At 43.3% G+C, this 19,139-nt stretch overlaps 1 protein-coding gene across 4 annotated transcripts in view; it reads left to right on the forward strand.

Annotated features, from left to right (window-relative positions):
- Window positions 1-19,139, forward strand: part of PEAK1 (pseudopodium enriched atypical kinase 1) — a 113,022-nt gene that overhangs the window by 79,812 nt on the left and 14,071 nt on the right. For 3 of the 4 annotated variants that reach the window (XM_063169459.1, XM_063169458.1, XM_063169460.1), the window contains 3 exons: window positions 5,721-5,837; window positions 7,613-7,803; window positions 14,914-15,662. In XM_063169459.1, the coding sequence (XP_063025529.1) occupies window positions 5,721-5,837; window positions 7,613-7,803; window positions 14,914-15,662 (1,057 nt within the window). The remainder of the gene's footprint in view (window positions 1-5,720; window positions 5,838-7,612; window positions 7,804-14,913; window positions 15,663-19,139) is intronic. The other variant, XM_063169461.1, reaches the window with a different exon arrangement.

Consider the following 19,139-nt stretch of genomic DNA (forward strand, 5'->3'; position numbering starts at 1 on the left):
CATCACTGCAGCACTCTCAAAATGAACCTTGTAAAAAGGTAGTAACAGAATTAGGGTGCCTACAAAATAGTTTTATGTCTGTCTTGCAAGGCCTTCAGCAGTGACTGTGCTTTGTCCCCTGGCACAGTATTAGATCCAGCAAGAGCTGGTCACATCAGTTGCAGTCAGTCATGTGGGCAGAGTAGAATTCCCTGAGTGCTGGACCACAGCTGTGGATGTGTTAGAATTTGTCTTCCAGTGTTATTACACAAACCAATTCCAAAGTAGGCTCAAACTTGAATTATTTATTTCATTATAACACAACCAAAATTTTTGTGAACTATGAGCCCCAGAAAATGTATCATGACAGTTTTTGTTTTCTTTCTCCATGTTCTGTACAAGAAAACTGCTGTGTTTTTTAGCTAAAAACAATTTTAACCTAATAGAAATCTCTGTATGAGCATAGTTAGAGCTTACCATAAACTGACTGCCACTTGTCCTAAAGCAAAATCACTTGGTTTTCTTCCTCTATACAAGACAAGTGCCAGAATAGTGCAGTCTCTGGATTTGCCCTAAATGAATTGGTGAGAAGCAGCTGCCTTTAGAGGGCAAGTTAAAGGATTGCCAGAGATTGTTCCTTTACAGGAACCTGGTTTCTCTCTCCTGTCCCTGGGACAAGCCAGGGAAAGTGAGGTTGATTTTGGTTCCAGTGCCATCAGGAGCTCGCCTTGCCCCAGCTCTCAGTGCCCAGGTCCTGTGCTCTGGTGAGCCAGGGCAGAGATCCAGGAGAGAAGGAGCTTGGCAGTCACTGCTGAGGCACAGCAGCTGGCTGATGGGCAGGGCATGGGCAGGAGGCAGCAGCTCCTCTGTGGGTGGTGAGAGGAGCAGCCTGCCAGGGATCCTGGCACTGCCCTGGAGATGGTGCTCTTGGGATGTGTCCCGTTCTCCTCCTGCCCTTCCTCTTGGAGGCAGTGGGCCACTGATCTCTCATTCACTCATTCCAAAAAGCGTGTTTACTCTTCAGTTCTCTTCAAGTCACAAGGATGTTGGTCAAAACCATATCTCAGAATTTTCCCCAGTGAAAACTGAAATTTTCCACATGTTAGATTTGGAATTTCTTCTTTCTGACAGTATTGTTCCCTGGTGTTCTACAGATTTCAAAGAAAGTACACTGAGGTGCTGAGTTGTGGGTAGCTTTATGCTTCAGTTCTTATATTCTTGGTGCCTTGAGTTATTTAGGGTTTTTTAATACTTTTTAATGTTGTTAATGACACCAAGTGAAGCCTTATAATGCCACGTAATGAAGGGTTTTATTGTTGTTTGAGGGGTTTGGCTTTCGTTTTTAATATCCTGGTGGGTGAGAATCAGGATTTCTAAATGCCATTTTTGCTCAAGCAGGAGGCATAACCCATGAGAAGCTTTGCTTGTTTTGTGTTAACCCTCCAGGTATTAGTAGAAGGTTAGCTGTAATTCAGGCTAAAATATGTGCATGAAAAAGATGTTTAGAATGTTCAGTTAAGCCTGCAGAGGCTTAGAGGAGAATGGATGACCTGAAGATAGCCATCAGTGAACAGGACACTTCCCTAACTCAGAACACCAAGAACAGCAAGCTCTCTGAAAAAACAAACTGATGCCCTGGAAAATAAGATAAGCTTTAAAAATGTCAGATTACTGGGGGATCTTGAAAGCAAATTTAATGAAGATCCAGTATTTCCTTACTTTGCAATGGATTACAGAGCTGCTAAAGATTGATAACACAACTACAAAACAGCTGAAGGTATTTCAAGCTATCACTAGAAAGGTCAGTTTTCCTTTGAACAGCACTTGCAAAACTGTCAGTTTTTCAGAAACCTGAAAATTATCTCTCATACAAAGGAACTTGGTTTGGATTTGTCAGTGTGGTTGTTTCTGTTTGATGGCAGGATGCACAAATACTGGTTCAAAAGAAGCTTGCAAATAATGATATACTAAATTTACTGAAAACTTGTAGATAGATAATTTTTTTGCTAAAAATCAGCAGTCATGCCATTTTTCTTATTAATTAGAATGAGAACACCTTTAGTTCATGAGCCAGCAGTTGTTCTCAGTGCAAAACCTAAAACTGACCAAAGATACCATGGTGTTTCTGGCCTGAGTCACTGTAATTGATGAAGGTGGGACAGCACAGCTGCAATCCACTCATCACAGGCTGAACAAAAAGATCCTTCAAAGGCTTTGTTATCTTATGGATCAGAGTGTTCCTAGTGGAGTTTCACAAGGTAAAGGCTTCTCTCCTTCATTGAGACATCACTGCTCATACCCAGCAGCAACTTGTTAGATTGAGACATTTCCTCAAAGCAAAGTGCAGCCCAGTCCTGCTGCTGCCTTGGCTGTTCTCAGAAAGCACATCAGAGCTGAACTAATCTGAGCTGGGCACAGCCATCTCCATTTCAGTTACAGGCTCAACTCAGGAGTTTCCTTTCACAGCTGCAAGTCAGCCATAACTTTACTTTATGGGATCTTTGGGCCAGTCTTGGATGAAGTGAAGGTAAAACTCTGTTTTTCCTGAAATACTTCCTTCAGGTAGTGAGCTCTGTATTTGATTTTGTTCTGGTTCACATAAGGAAGCTTTTCTTCATAGCTAAATTTGTGATCACCAATCTAATTCCTAAGATTGTGTTAATTTTTGTGAAGGGATTTGATCTCATAACTGATAGATCTGAGCTCTGTACAGAGGAGTATGAGTGTTGTGACAGATCACTCAGTGGAAACAATGGGAATCACTGTTCTACAACAATGTAGCCATACATTAAGATCAGAATTTCATCCAGAGACAGGCAGGAATAACCACCACTACCACATTCCACTTTCACACTGTGTCTGATCCAGTCCTGCAGATTCCACAGCTGCTTCAGAAACTGCTTGGGAAGATAAGAAAATCTGTGAAATCACAGTAGGGCTCTGTTTAAAACAAAGTCCTTCCCTGTTTGGAGGGCTTCTGGTATAACTCCTAGGGTGAGGGTCTCACATGAACCCAGAACCTTTTAGGTACAGCCCAAGTAAATTGATGAACATTTTCAAGGATGTTGTAGATGAAAAGAAATTCCTTGCTTGAGCAAGTCTACTGAAACGGGAGGAATTCTCCCTGAAAATTTAAGGTGGATCAGCTCTTCCTTCTTGTCAAATCCATGTTAGGGCTTTTCTTATCTTGGTGTCAGCAAGCTTTATCTACCTTACTCAGCAGTACTTAGCTGTGCTTTTAAAAGTATTAACTAGCTTTCTTCAACCATTTCAGAAGTTAAAAACTTGTGAAGTTTTTCTCTAGAACATTTTCCAGTTCTAACACAATTGGAAATTCTGCATGTGCATTAAGCAATAAGTTTGGTAACGTTTTATGTGAGAACTTGTAAACACCAAGGACTGTTAAAGATCCAAACAGAGGGGACTTTACCATTTATTATTTTATAAATTTAGATTAGGAAATGGAAAATCATGTATTGTTCTTAACTCCTCTAATACAGTCTGTAAAATGGAAAGACCGAGAACCTAAAATGGATAAAGAAAAATATCTTCTTTATAATGCACAGTTAATCTGTGCAAGTCATTACCATTAAGTTTCAGTGACACTAAAGAGCTTAGCAGGATGTCTTTACTGGATTATCGAGTGTACTCCCTTTATCCGTGCAAACATCGCATTATACAAGATCTAAAAAAAAAAAAACATTCTCAAGCTTCAGGACTAAGCCAGCTGCTCAAGAATCAGAATTAAGAATGAACTTCATGGCTTAGTAGTTTCAGGTTGTCATTTGAGAAGTTTGTATCACTTTCCTCTTCAGTGGCTATTGGTGGTGGTGAGGAGGGACTGAGCTGCAGGAGCTGCTGGGATGTTCTGTGTATGCACAGTGCCCTGTGACTGAGACCTGGGCACTGCCTCTCTGTGCCCAGGGCTCTGCAGGAACAGAGTGGGCAGTGGTCTGAGGAGAACTTCTGGGTAGGGTGGCCTCTGACCTCCCTCCAGCCATTCACCTCTGCATTTTCCCTCAAGCATCATTCAGTCAGTTTAGGCTTTATGTTTGCTTTATTAGCTTAAAAGTGCAGGGCCTGAGGGCATCTCAGAGCGCTCTCTTTGAAACTAATATAGCTGCAAATTACACAGTTGGGTTTTTGTGTGTGCAAAGCAAAGTCCTCTCTCTTCCTTGCCATCTCCAACTGTACAGCTGCCATTGATGGCTGCTGTGCTGATGTCCACTCAGGGAGGAGATCAGAGTCTGTGCTGGCCCCAAGGCCACATCTGCTTCTCTCTGTCTCTGTCACTAATTCCTGCCACTGGGATTTGTGTGCTGTTATGTACAGAGCTGTGTTCCCTCACCTTTACCTCTGGATCTGACCCTATTTCAGGATACACTCTCACAATCACTTCTTATGAGCGTTCCACTTTATCTCCCTCGTATTCATTGCTGTTTATTAATCTCCCTAATTGAGCAGGCGTGCTCTGAATAGAGGAGAACACAGGTCACACAAGAGCTGTGATTCCAGTGTCCTCACCAAAATTAACACCCTACACAGGCAGCTTTCTGCATCCTGCTGTTCCCAAAAGACTGAGGCGAGTTAGACCACATCATCTTCTGGCTGGCCTCCAAAATCCATGCAGGAGGAGAGCCTGAAGGAAAGAGAGGCATTTGTCCCTGCAGAAAAATAACACTTTTAAGACAGTTTTGAGCCTGTGCACACGTGAATGACAAGTATATGAATTCAGTGGGGTGTTGTCTGAAGGACAGTCATTTTTATGGCAAGTTTTTTTGCTTCACATAATCTCAGCTACTTAGGAAAACAGACACATTCTCTGCATGCAGAGGACTGCTTCCTCCACTAACTGAATAATTTTTTAGCTTCAGCCACTTGTGCCTGAGGAGCAGAGTTCTCTAAGATAATTAATTTCTATGAAGTTTGTTTTTGAAATAAAAAAGAGAAGAGAAAAAAACTTGGACAGAGGAGGCTGCGCCCACTGTGCTAGATGCTAAATATGTGCTCTTATGCAAGGCATCAAAGAATCCATCCTGGCAAAATATCTATAAATATCCCAAATAAGGAGATAGCTGTAAGTATGACTTGTTACCAGTAAGCAGATAGAAAGTTACACTAAATCAGGTTCTAATGGTTCTAATCTGAGAGAACTGCCTGTTTATCAGCTGCTCCTCTTTCCTCAAAACACCAGCTATTTTAACTGTTTAGTTCTTGAAGCAGCTGGGGATGTGGTTCCTGGAGCTCCCTGAGTGAGGATGGTTCCCCTTTTACTCCTGCTGTGTCCTGCCAGCACCACCGAAGGGCTGACATTTGCACTGTGTACACAAGCTTGATCTCTCTGTTCTCAGCGTTAAGATACTGGGAAGCATTTCCCCATGGATTTCATGACCTGACCTCTAATTGCTGTGGTTTAAAATGTATTCTTTTGAGGCCCTGAATACAGATTTGAGATACTCTCTAACTCTTAACAATAGGTTAGTGTCACTTGCCGAAGCTCCCGATGAGAGCTGAGCCGTGCTTTTCCCGGAGCAGTGGCACGAGTGAGGCCATAGCCCATTCCAGAGCAGTGATGCAGCCGAGCCCCGGCCCTGCAGGGAGGCAGGGCAGGAGTTAAGGAGGCAGGGCTGCTGTGCTGGCTCTGGCAGGGCCCAGCCCCCGAAGGTAAACACTAAGGTGCAGTAGGTGTATCACTCTGTGCAGAGTTCAGCCCTCTTGCTCACAGCTTGCACAACTTGTAGCACACCAGAACACTGTGGAATCAATGGCTCGCCAGAGTTTCAAGACATGATTAAAAGACTCAAGAAGGCCCTGAAAGAATTTCCTTTAATGGGGAATTGTGTGAGTGAGTACAGTGGGTGAGTTGGTATTTTTTTTTTTCTTTCTTCCTTTCTAGCTGTTGGTTTACTTTGGCAAAATGCTTCTGAGCTTAGGTTTAGTGTATGTGCATGCATGTGTCTGGTTTGGAGAATGAGTATGTTCTTACCTCACCAAGTGATACTAAAAAGTTACTTTGAGATGTGATAATTCCTGGTTTGTGGCAATGACAGAACTGTGAAGCTATTAGAACCTATTTCTTCTTAAAACATTCCTGTTGAGGAATGCAGGTATGTACATTATTTACAGCAACTACAAGCCTTCAGTTCAATTATCCTGAGAGCCTTGTTACTGCTTTAATTTTATGTCTGCTTTACTCTGAAATTACTGAGGTTAACTCTTTAATGTGGATATATTTATGGCACATGGAATGTTCTTCACACCATTCCTATGCATGGTACTAAAATGGAACAAAAACTGGTACGCTGATTAAAGATTACATCTTTTTGAACTGATGCCATTTTTTCTCTTTTACTAACAAGTTCTAATGAGTTTGGTTTGTGTCAGCCTGCAGTTAAAATTCATGAGTCTGAGCAGAAACAGCATGTGCTCACTGCACTGTCCTGGGTCTTGTCATGCAGAGCATTGGCATGTTGGAACCTTTTACTGGGGATTGCTACGAGATTGTGTCCCAGGATTTTCAGGGGTTTGCCTTTGCCATAGACAAATACCTGTCATTTACTGTGTTAACTCTTTGTGGAAGTTTGAAATCCTTATCACAAAAAATAAGTATCTCTGCAGATACATGATGTGCTGGTTGTTTTTTGATGGAAGTGTGTTACTCATGTCCCTAATGGAAGTCACAAGTAGTTCAAATTCTTCCTGTTGTATTTGATCAGGCTGTAGTAATGAGAGCTAGCAAACAGCACATATGCTCTTGAGATTTGGCCTGTAACGAGTATTTGTTCCTGCAAGTGAGAGAACATAAAGGCATGGAAATATTTTTGCTCTGACATGTTTTTGTGCCATATTATTGATAATTGCTGTTATATTTTCAGTATGATTGTGGGGTTTTATTAAATCTCGACTTTTTTTCATGCATATAATGCATCATTTTTAAATTATACTGCAATAAATATATCCATGGAAACCAAGTAAATGCACAATTTTCAGAGTTCTGTGCTGTAAGTCATCTCAGTGTGATTAAAACTTCACAGCTAAGAGCAGGCACAGAGGAATGTCTTCAGTGCCTTCTGCAGTTGGCCTAATGCAGATGGATTTTAACGGTGGAGAATTTTATATGGGAAAGAGATTATTGGCCTAAATGAGGTCTGTTTCCCAGAGTGTCGGTTCCCAAAATCCTACCAGGATATGAAAATGTATCCTTGAAGTTTTATGCATTTATTGGGACTTAATCCTACTTCCTATACCCTGTTATATTTGTTTGAGGCACTATTGCTTGCACTGGCAAAAAGCACCCTAAACTCTGCTGCTGTCCTGAGTCCCACTCACTTTACCCAGAATCATGCCTGCACATTTATGAGTATGGATGTTGATGGTAGTCAAGCTGTAAAACATTTTATTGTAGCTTTTATATCGAAGGCACGAACTCTCATATGCTATATATTATTATAATCACGATAATAGTAACTAACATGTTACTATTTCAATCACGAGTTGTTCCTTCTCACTAAGGAAAAGCAAAACTGTAGATAGTTAGGAAAGGAGGGTGCAAGAGCTTGCTCCTTTCCCATCTGACCCCCTTGCCGCAGTGTGGCGGGCCGGCAGTGCAGGTGACGCCGTGTGTCTGTTTCAGTCAGGTGCCCGAGGAGCCGGCCCTGGAGGAGCTGTCCCCGCGTGTCCCCAGGGCGGTGTTTGTGAAGCAGGACAATGGGGGCAGCGCCTCCGTCATCCCCGCCTCCCGCGGCGCCCCGGGCCCGGAGGAGAAAGAAGCAGCTCCGAACTCTCCTGATCTGAGCACCTGCAGCGCTACCTACAGCAACCTAGGTGAGTGCACGGGAACTGGATGGCATTTTGGAGACCTTGCCAGGGTGTGAAGAGCCTTTTCTTCTGAACAGCTCAATACGTCTTCATAATGGTAACTTTTAACTGCTTAATATTGATTTACAGAAAATAAAGATATATGGTCTCATTCAGAGGTCATAACCAAGAAAGTGAAGATTCAACAAACTCAAAGGTTTGTTTTCCTGTAATTTAAAACAGTCTTTTAATTGCCCTTAGTGATGAACATCTCAGATGATTTTTTAAAATCAACATTCTTTTATCTCTTTGGAGGAATTTTTGTCAAAGATGTTTAAAATACAGAGCAAATTACCTAATTTCTTTAGAAGGAATAAATAAAATTCAATATTTTCCTAAACTAGATCAAAAGATAGGGCTTTGTATTTTAGAGCATCAATAACTGCTAAAATATTTGTACCCATCTCTTGTTGGCTGAAACTGTTCTTATCCTGGTCAGAGAGTTCACTTTTAGTCCTTCCCAATGAGATACAAATGTCCTGAAGGTGCTACTCAAAGATTACTGAATTCCTGACTTGTTAAGAGGTCCATGGATGCAGGGCTTCTCTGGAAGATAAGGGAGCAAGGTAAAGCAGCATCTCCCAGTGCACAGTGTCAATATTATCAGCCTGATTTTCTAAAGCATTTTGATTTGCAGCACTGTGAATTCAGGGATACCTACAGCCAGGTTTTCTAGAACAACAAAATCTCTCATTTATTTACATTCCAGGATATCCCAGTACATGTTTTTTGAACATCCCAATCCTGTACACAGCAACTCATTAAGCATTTGGCCAAGAGTGAAGTGATTTTGTAGAGATGGCTCACGAGTACAGGGAGTTTGGCATGTCCACACAGGTTTCAGGGATCAAGGACTGAACTTTAAACCCTCAGGTGCCCACATTCCTTAGACATTCAGTGAAAGTGTTGCATTTTTTTACTTAAATGTGAATTAGTGGCCAGCTTATTAGTGCACTCTGCTATTAAAACATTAATTAGGTATTGTTGATAAAGCATAAGGAGGAAAAATATCCTATCCAAGTGTGATGGTAACAAATACCAAGAAATTCCTCCTCTAAGGGGGAAAACTAAAATCTGTATCTTTATGGTGAATTACCCATAGATATAATGAATTATTTTCAATTTAGTGAGGTATGTATCTGTATCTATATTTGCTGTATTTAGAAGACAGGGACATTGCAGGCAGAATCCAGGCAGTTGAGGTCTGGCTGCATCAGTACTGCCTGTACCATGTTTATCCTGTGCAGCAAAATACCATCAACACTGGAACAGCTTGCTCAGAGGAGTTTTGGAATCTCTGCCTGTGGAGATATTCACAAGTTCCAGCCCAGCTGGAGAGGATCTGGACAACCTGCTCCAGCTGACCCTGCCTGCCTGTCCCAAGAGATCCCTTCCATCAGTCCTGGCCTGTATTAGTGCTGCTCCTAAGTTTGAATGTTTCTTTTTAAAGCCATAAAAAAGTCAACCCCTTAGCAATTTATTCAAAACCTTCTCCTCACCGTGGGTTCACTTGGAGCTGTGCTGTCTCCAAAGTACCTTTGGTGTGAAAGGGTTAATTAGCTGTGGGGCTTGCCTGGCTCCGGCTGGGAGAGCTGCCTGCTGCTAGGAGCAATGCTTCCCTAAATGGCACTGAGCTCCCTGGCTGCCCTTCAAAGGCTTCCTGCTTTATTCAGCCAGCCTCACTCTCTAGTTCAGATGGCAACAGAGAGATTTCTAGGTAGGGACAGAGAATAATCCCTACTTGTTTTCACATCTTGCATCACCTGGGCAGCAAAACCTTATCTTTTGTAGAATTAACAAATCCTGGTATGTGAAACTGGAAGAAAGGATAATATGAGAAGTTACATCACATTTGACTCTTGCCTCAGCTGCAGTTAGAGCTGCATGCTGCAGTTTGTAGTTTGTAAAATGCATCACGTGCACATCTCAATTTGCAGCATAATGCACAAGGTTCACCTTTTAAACTGATCTGATACATATTCTGTGGTTTTTATTAAAAAGCAGATAATATGTCTCTACGCTGATAAATGGCTAATCTTCAGTTCTGACACTTCATGATGCCTTAGCACTCATGAAGTGTCATGAACAGAAATAATTGCAAGCCTTGGTGAATTTTCATCTGCAGTCAGGTAACAGTTTATGTCAGGTACTGCCCTCAAATATATTTGGTTTGGCCTTCCAAGAGACAAACCTTACAAAACAGAGGATTCTCCTCCAGGAGTCAGGTACAACATAAAAGAGTTGGACCTTTTATGATGATAGGATAAGGTGTGTTCCTGGCTGTGGAAATGAAAGGAAACTTGAGTAGGAGGAGAGAGGTTCTTGACTGCCGTGGTCACAGTGAGGCTCTGTTGCCCACAGTTTAAGAAGAATGTTTTAAAAATTGCACAGGCTCTAAAGAAAAGCTTTGCAAATGCCTGGTATTGAGGCAAGCACTTCATAGGGACTAATTCAGAATCTGAATTCATTCAGTTTATCAAAGTAAGAGTTTGGCTTGATCATGGTGGGGGTGCTCATGTGGTGGGCAGAACTGCAATGGGGGACCTGTGGTATCAACAATTTAACAAAATCCAGAGGCTGCCACTTGAATCAAGATGAAGAAACAAATGTTCAGCTGTGTAAGGGAGGGCCTGGATGTTTCTTTTGTAAGGGGTTCTTTTATTGTTACAGAAGTTAATTCAGGTAAGCCCTGTAACTGATGATAAGGAAGACAAAGCCTTTCCTTTACAAATCTTTAAATTGTTCTGTCTTTGTGTGAATTTGTTGGGGAAATTGACTTGATTGAATTTGCATGGCTGTAAGTAGATTAAGGTATTCTCAGTATACTCAGGATAGTTTTTCTGCCATTGGAAAAAAAATAGGTTATTTCATTATCAGCTGTTTTTCTCTTTACACCTAAAGAAATGGGGGAAAAAGGAGGCTGAGTTTCTAGGCTTTGTGACTGCTGACACTGGAAAAAAAATTCCAATCACAGTGTCTGCTATGGGACATTGCCTCAGTCAGTCAGTTGGACCAGGGCAGAAAACAGTGCTTTAGCCAGGCTGGAAATAAAGTAATGAGATCATTGTTGATGAAAACTGACAGTTCAGTGACAGACAGTGATTATAGCATCAGTCTGGTGCATTTTGTGTAGTGCATAATTAGCACAGGTAATGTCTGAGGTGGTGCAATGGAGGGTGGGCAGCAAGACATGACAAGTCACCAAGCAAACAAAGTGAGATTCTCTTCCTGCATCTCCCAGGAGACCTGTGCCAGCCTCAGGTTACTGCTGAGACACTGCACATGCACCACCAGTGTTACTTAACAAAGGTTAGCTTCCATTTCTCTAACATCTATCATCATTCTGGTAAGATTTGAACTATTCAATGGACACTACATGTGTAAACAGTGGAGGATTTAGTGCAAATCTGTACAGGACAGGTTCATAGCAGGGTGGTGTACCTGCACAGCATTTATTGGAGCTGGGGCTGTGAGGCATACTGGTAGCTTTTGCTGTGGCATTTGTGGGTTTGTTTCATGGTTTGGTTATTTTTATCAGCCAGGGTAAGTGTTTATTAAGGAGTGATGTCAGATTTGATAGTTTCAGCAGCTAACATAAATAGGCTGCAGTGCAAAGTCTGATGATAAATCAGTTACCCAGAAAAATTAAACTTGAATGCCTTTCTCAGATGTCTTTCAGAGTTTCAGAACTCTGCATGGTGTCTGGAGACTTAAGCATTAATATTTAAATAGTGTATTGAGATTCTATAATGGAAGATCTTTTTGAGCTGTAGAATTATTTAAAGCTCTGTAGAAATCTGCTGTCTGTAAAGAGTTAAATTTTTTTCTGTCATTGAGCAGTCTGGAATCCACTTCAAAGATCTCTCCAAGTGGTAGCCTAATATTGTCCCTGTTCTTCCTTTTCATTTTGCCTCCCAAGAGTGTGGCTCAGGCTGAACTTGCAGTGTTGGAGAGTCTGTGCAGTAGGTAAGGAAATGATGAGTTTAAGCATGCAAGGGGAGAAGGAAAGGATAGGCAAGAAAAAGAAATTAATGCTCTGCTGGTATTTCTATGCAAAAGGACATTTTTGTGCCTTTGACAGGGACAACATTTAAGACAATATTTTTCTTGCTGGGCAATGACTTTATAAAAATTGGCCCTGTAGTTTCCTGCCATGCTGGGGGAAAGCTAAACTGGAGACTGGCCCAATAGCAGTGAAAGAAATGTACAGTGCTGGAACTCAGCATAGAGACAGTGCAGACATGAAACTTTTCAACTGGATAATACAGATGGTTAGATTTCAGTATGGAAAACTTGTTCTTGTGGGAAGAAACCACACTGTAACATAGCATTTTATACAAACTCATTTTTTCTCAGCTGAGAGTACTTGAAACAGTAACTACAGAATGACTTGTACATTCAGTTCTCTGGAACCTGCCACCCCCTCCAGACATCTGAAAAAACAACTTCTGGTTATGAAAACTTTCTCCAATTCTGTTTGGATGTCACAGTGCCAGTAGCTGTGCAAAAGCAGCCGTGGTTGCAGTCCCAACACTCTCCTCTGTGTGAGTGACTTTTGGAGGACAGAGTCATTACAGCAGACAAAAAACAAGAGAATGGGAGCAGTAACACTTATAAATCTTACCTTTCCTGGAGAGAGCTGCTGCTGCTGCTGCTGCTGCTGCTGCTGCTGCTGCTCAGGATGTGCATCTGGCTCTGATTTGTTTCTGATTTGCAAGTCCCAGAGCAAGGCCCCTTAGCAGAGTGCCTCCTGAGCAGTGTCTGTAAAACCCAGCAGCCAGGCTGTCCCAGCAGAGAGGGGAGCAGGGTGAGGAGGAGAAAACAGGCAAGTGCTCTTTAGCACAGAGCGTTGCTGGGGAGAAGTACATAGGTCACAGATTTTGTAAGAATGAGCAGTTGTGGAAGAGGACACATGTTTGCATGAGTAAGAGAATTGGGTATCAAGTAGAAATGAACTTGTCTCAGGATTAAGCAGAAGGCATCTGGATGTGTGTCTGGCACACAGACATCAATTCTGCTCTTGACTTGGACTCATCCCACACTTCACCTCTGCAAAAGGAACTTCAGGACAGAGCTCCTGTAGTGCCCAGCTGGCAGCAGCATTCAATGCTGCAGCACAGCAAACACTCACTGCAATACAAAGGAACAGTCGGGTCCCTCCAGCCCTCCACGAGTTACATTTTTATCAGCAACCTTTACAATGATTTGCAGTCTTCCCTGAATATCAGGTATGTACAAAACTGATAGATAGTTTTCCTGCTCAAAACTTGGTTTTTTTAAACATTGGAATAGCCAGACTTACATTAAATCCATAAGGCTTTTCTGAGGGTTTCTGGAGCTTAAACAAAAGATGGGGATAGAACTTTCATTTGGGATGCTGTCTCCTTGGAGTGACTGACAAGAGAACAATTGCTAAGAAAGGGTGTAAGGTTGTTTTGTTTGTGGATACATATAGAAATATGATCCTCTCTGATCTTCTGAAATTAGGAGGTGTATTTCAGCATTCTATCCAGCATTGCAGGGTTTGGTACATCCTGGCCATGTGGATTTCGGGTTCTGTAGTGTTCATAAAAACTGTAACAACCTACCTTAAGAAGCAGAGGAAGCTAATATTTCTTTTTGCAAACTGCAAAGTCATTAATTATTAATTATGGGTTGAAGTGATGTAATTTAGATCTGGATCTTAGATCCTCCTAGATTTCCAGTTTAGTCCTCTCTTTACAAGGATTTTGTGGGCTTGGCAGTGTTAGGTTAACAGCTGGACTCTGATCTTAATAAAGGACTTTTCAGCCAAAATGATTTTATGATTCAGCACATTATATTCAAATAGTTATAGTGTCTGTTCCCTTACTAGAAAAGATGCTCAGCTGCAGTTATTCAGAGCATCCATTTCAGGTCTGCTGTTTTCAACTGTCAGAGCTGGCTTCCTACCTTACCATGACAGTCAGTGAACCTCCCAGGAGAAGTAGAAAACTTATAAAATAATTTCTCTGAAAGCAGCAGTTAATTGGAAGGATCACAAATTGATATGAGTACCAACAGTTTAATTGTCCCAGAGCAGTGAGCTGGTCTTTTGTATTTTGTGTTTATTAGTTTTTATTCTCCATTATATTATTGTCATTTATTTATTCTCCATTTCCAAGGACTCTGGCACTTATGAAACATAAATGTCCTTGATAAAAGCCATCCACAACACATGACAGGAAGTTTATCTTCCCTGGATTCACACAAATGTCTGAAACTAGAAAATCCCAGCCTGTGTGTACATACTTGCCATTTGGGATCTCTTGGGTAAAGCCAGGTCTGGTTATCTCTGAATGTAACATTGCCAGCAAAAGTACCTGTGGCAAAGGGAGGGCACAACAGTTTTAAGTGCAGGGTAGAAACTATTTCTGTCAAATTATGATCCTGCTCTTGATGGCAACACACTTGTCAACTTGAGTGGAAGTTGGCTTGACTTCCTTGATTTCACTGTGTGAATCTGCTGGGGCAATCCTGACTGCCTGATGTGACCTCCAGAGTATCTAAACTGTTATTTGTGTCTGGCAGTTTCTGGATTTCATTCTGAAATAGGATTTTCAGCCTGTCTAGTGCATTTCCCAATTGTTTTATGGACTGTTATCCACCCTTAGTTTTAGCACATTTGAGTAGAAAATAAGAAATAATATTACATTCAGTTGACTGCAGAAGAAATTATAGGACACTGGGTGTAATTGCTGAAACTGGACTTGGCCAAAGTGTCAAATGGAGGTTTGGTTTTGCTTGCAGTTCTTGTCATTGGTCTGCTGGATGTAAAATGGCAGCTCTGCTAGCACTGAAGCCGATTTCAATATATATGCCAAGGTGAAATCAAGACTGGCTGGATGTAATTAGATATATATGATGCTGATTTGGTCATTGACTTGCTAATTAATTCATCTTTTCATGTATGTATCTAGGGGTTTTTGAAATGTTGGGGGGGGCAGGTCCTAGTCAGGGTTTTGGGGGTTTTTTGCCTTAAACTTCTTTTCAGAGTGCGAACATGAGCAGCACATATGAAGTACTTTAATCTTCTCTCACTATTACCTTATTCCACAGGGCAGTCCAGAGCAGCTATGATCCCTCCAAAACAGCCCAGGCAACCCAAAGGAGCTTTGGATGATGCCATTGCCTTTGTAGGGCTGGCAGACCAGGAGACAGTGAACAACTTGCAGCCAACACCGCCTCCACTGCCAAAGAAAACAATTCTGAGAGCGAACACAGAGCCAACTCCCCGAGACCTCCAGAAGCAGGCTCTGGAGAACAACCTGTGCATCATGGCCAACCCCACCTACGACATTGACACCAACTGGGAAGCGAGCAGCGCCTGCTCCTCGGTCAGCCTGGAGCTCAAGGTCCTGGACAACGAGTCGGGAGATTCCCTGGGCAGGCCCTCAGAGAAGCTGAGAGCGGCCGCCTCGGCCACGAGCAGCGTTTCCAGCCTGGCCACGGGCAGCATCAAGGAGCGCTGCTCCACCAGCATGGAGTCGCTGAGCGGGCGGCGCCTGCCGCAGGCCAGGCAGGCCCGGGGCGTGCAGAAGCCGCAGAGACAGGCGCTCTACCGGGGCATCGAGAACAGGGACGAGGTGGTGGGCAAGATCCGCGGCCTGCACGCCGACTCGCTCAAGAAGCTGGCGCTGAAGTGCGAGGATCTGTTCATGGCGGGCCAGAAGGACCAGCTGCGCTTCGGCGTGGACAGCTGGTCGGATTTCCGCCTCACCAGCGACAAGCCCTGCTGCGAGGCGGGGGACGCCGTGTACTACCCTGCCTCCTACGCCAAGGACCCCCTCAACAACTACGCTGTCAAGGTAGGGGGATTGGAGTAATGCTGACCTGCTGTCAGTGCAGGGGGGCTGGAGCAATGCTAACCCACTGTCAGGGTAGGGGGGCTGGAGCAATGCTGTCATGGTAGAGGGGCTGGAGTGTTGGGGAAGATGAAACAGGAAAGCCTTATAAATATGATTGCCTGGCAAAAGGTTTTGAGAATATGGAACTGTAAGTGAGATGGAAATGAAAGCAAGCTTTGAGATACCTCAGTTACTGAACAACAGGAAAACAACGGTGTGGCCGGCTGAAGGTGATCCCCTTTTGATGGAACAGCACCCTCTGCAAGCAGGCAGGTCCAAGGGTCCAGCAGACCCTGCCAGCTTGGCAGAAGGGGCCCAAAGAGGAGTTTTTAGGGTTTAAAATGTAACACAGTATGGTAATGTAGTGATTCTTATAGGCTGTATGGAAATGCTATAGGATTTGTATATTGTACTAGATTGGTTAGTGAGAATCAGAATATTCAACACAGAAGATGATTTATTGTATGGGAACGGGAACTTCGCCCTCTTGCCTCCTACCCCTTCTACTCTCTTACCCCTTTCACTCTCTTATGCTTTTGCTCTCTTGCCCTTTTACACTCTTACCCTCTCATCCTCTCTACCCCTCTTGGGCTGCTCTGAGCTGTGGCTGGCAGCTCCCAGCAGGGCCCTGCACCCAGGCCCTTTGCAATAAACCCCAAGTTCCACGACCTGGCTGCAGAGATCTCTGTCTCCGTCCATCCCGATGGTGCGACCCCCCGATGCTCCTACACTGGAGCACTGCTAACCCCTGTCAGGGTAGGGGCTGGAGCACTGCTAACCCACTGTCAGGGTAGGGGCTGCAGCAATGCTAACCCCTGTCAGGGTAGGGGCTGGAGCACTGCTAACCCACTGTCAGGGTAGGGGCTGCAGCAATGCTAACCCCTGTCAGGGTAGGGACTGGAGCACTGCTAACCCACTGTCAGGGTAGGGACTGCAGCAATGCTAACCCCTGTCAGGGTAGGGGGGCTGCAGCAATGCTAACCCACTGTCAGGGTAGGGGCTGGAGCACTGCTAACCCCTGTCAGGGTAGGGACTGCAGCAATGCTAACCCCTGTCAGGGTAGGGACTGGAGCAATGCTAACCCACTGTCAGGGTAGGGCCTGCAGCAATGCTAACCCCTGTCAGGGTAGGGACTGGAGCACTGCTAACCCCTGTCAGGGCAGGGGCTGCAGCAATGCTAACCCCTGTCAGGGTAGGGGGGCTGCAGCAATGCTAACCCACTGTCAGGGTAGGGACTGGAGCACTGCTAACCCACTGTCAGGGTAGGGGGGCTGGAGCAATGCTAACCCACTGTCAGGGTAGGGACTGGAGCACTGCTAACCCACTGTCAGGGTAGGGGGGCTGGAGCAATGCTGACCCCTGTCAGGGTAGGGGCTGGATCAATGCTAACCCCTGTCAGGGTAGGGACTGCAGCAATGCTAACCCCAGGCATCAGTGGCAAACTGTGACAGCAGCCACTCTGCTCCACGTCCCATAGTGATAGGGCTGCTGCTGGCAGAGGTGAGAAGGAAGGTTCCCAAGATAGAGGCTCTTCCTCCTGTCCACACCCATCTGTGCCATTGGTACCTGCCGTTTAATTCCATGTTTTTGTTGCAGCTCCAAAATGACTGAAAGAGAAATCAACACATCTTAGTCTTTACTGTGGTCACTGCTTAATGACATTTTGAAAGAAAAGCTGTGCTCTTTTAACATGTGTCGGCAGTTTTTTGCAAACTCACAATAACAAAATCCTTTGATTCACCTGCATGCAGAGGAAATTAAATCATCACTCTTAGCTAGGAAAGGTTTCCTAAAAATTTGAAAAGTTCTTCATTTTCAGAGCCATGTATTTTTAAATGTAAATTCTAGGGCAATAGACCTTTCTGTTCCCATATAGGGTCTTAGATTTTCACCAGTGCTCATTACCAGCCTTTCAGAAGCTCTGCCTAGCCATCAGTGTTTGCCTTATAAATTCTTCAGCTAACACATTAAAGAAATAAGATTTACTAGATTTACTACTAATATATGAGTGCTTAGCTGGCAGCTATCTCAGAAGATATTGTTATTTCATGGGCTTTTATATAGGTAGTTCTTTCTGAGTGCTGTAACTCTGCATTTCTCATTCCTTATCTGGTAGGAAGATAGTGAGGAGGACAGCTGAGACTCATAGCACTGTCAGGCTTCCTGTGTGACCTTGAGTAAATCACTGAACTTCTGACTCCTCCTTGTTGAAACTGAGATAAAACATTTATTGCCTGACCCAGATGTGTGAGGCCTGAGCTGTTATTCCTTTTATTTTACATACTCACAAGGGTGGTGCTTTACAGGAATTAAACATTGTTACCACTCCTGCATGACTGTTTACAAGATATAAAAAACTGAAAGGTAAGATTGGTGCAGCTAATATTTTTCTGAGACCTGAAGAGGCATATTTTTAATGCAGATATCTGGGTCTAACCATTTCTATTGTGTTAATTATTAAGGACTTCTTATTGGAAAAGATGTGAAATGAGATGTAGATGTGTTGGAGCTGCCATGAGCAGTGGTACAGAGCAGGCAAGGAGAGCCAGCCCATGAGCCTGCCTGCAGTCAGCTGTGCTTCAGAATCAGCACTGGCATTGCTCATGGCTGGTTTGGAAGGTTTTGCTTTAATACAGTGGTGCAAAATGATTCCTTCTAGGGCCCAAAGGGGTATTTTTCTCTATTGGCAGGTTTGAGTTATCACTAATGTGGTATCTCTTTGCACATCACAGATGTGCCTGTACAATATTCCCTGTGCCATTGGTCTGTTATCTCCTGTCCTCCACAATACATTTCCCTTGTAGAAAGCCAGAGAGAAGAAAGAAAGCAGGGCAACATGGTCAAATAGGTGCTACATTTTTTTTCATAATTCAGATTTCTTAAAAATAGTTCTCTGACTAACAAGGGCTGTTGCCTGGTAATAGATGTGAGTGAAGTATGCACAAAATACCCTTGAGGCAGAGGTCTCCAGGAGCTGTTGTGCTGTTAGGATGAGGGGAAAAGTTCCTCTTGAAAATACCCCCCTGGCACTTACTGTGCTAGAGGAAGGTGTTGGCCCCAAGCTGATCTTTGGCTTATAAACCATCAGTCCAGGATCAGATTTGTCCAAAAGCTCATAACCACAGATTGCTGTTTCATTACACAGAGATTTGGGGAATTCAGCTTTAACAAATATGCTGGTTTTTACTACCATGGGTGTATTTTGTGTGAGCCAAATTACAATAATCTACCTTCAACAAATAACCTATGTCTTCCTGCCACTTTAAATCCCTTATCCCCAAAATAGGGTAGAAAAAGCAGTGAAATGAAAATTGCTGGTGTGCCAATTGAATCCAAAACAGTCTTCCTGTTATTTTGGATCAAGTCTTAGAAATACTCTTTGAAAGTGGAGCCACATCTCTGGATGGTGTAAATTAATGTAGCTCTTTTGAGTTTTAC

This window comes from Melospiza melodia, chromosome 15, assembly GCF_035770615.1.
Source record: "Melospiza melodia melodia isolate bMelMel2 chromosome 15, bMelMel2.pri, whole genome shotgun sequence".
Taxonomy (NCBI): domain Eukaryota; kingdom Metazoa; phylum Chordata; class Aves; order Passeriformes; family Passerellidae; genus Melospiza; species Melospiza melodia.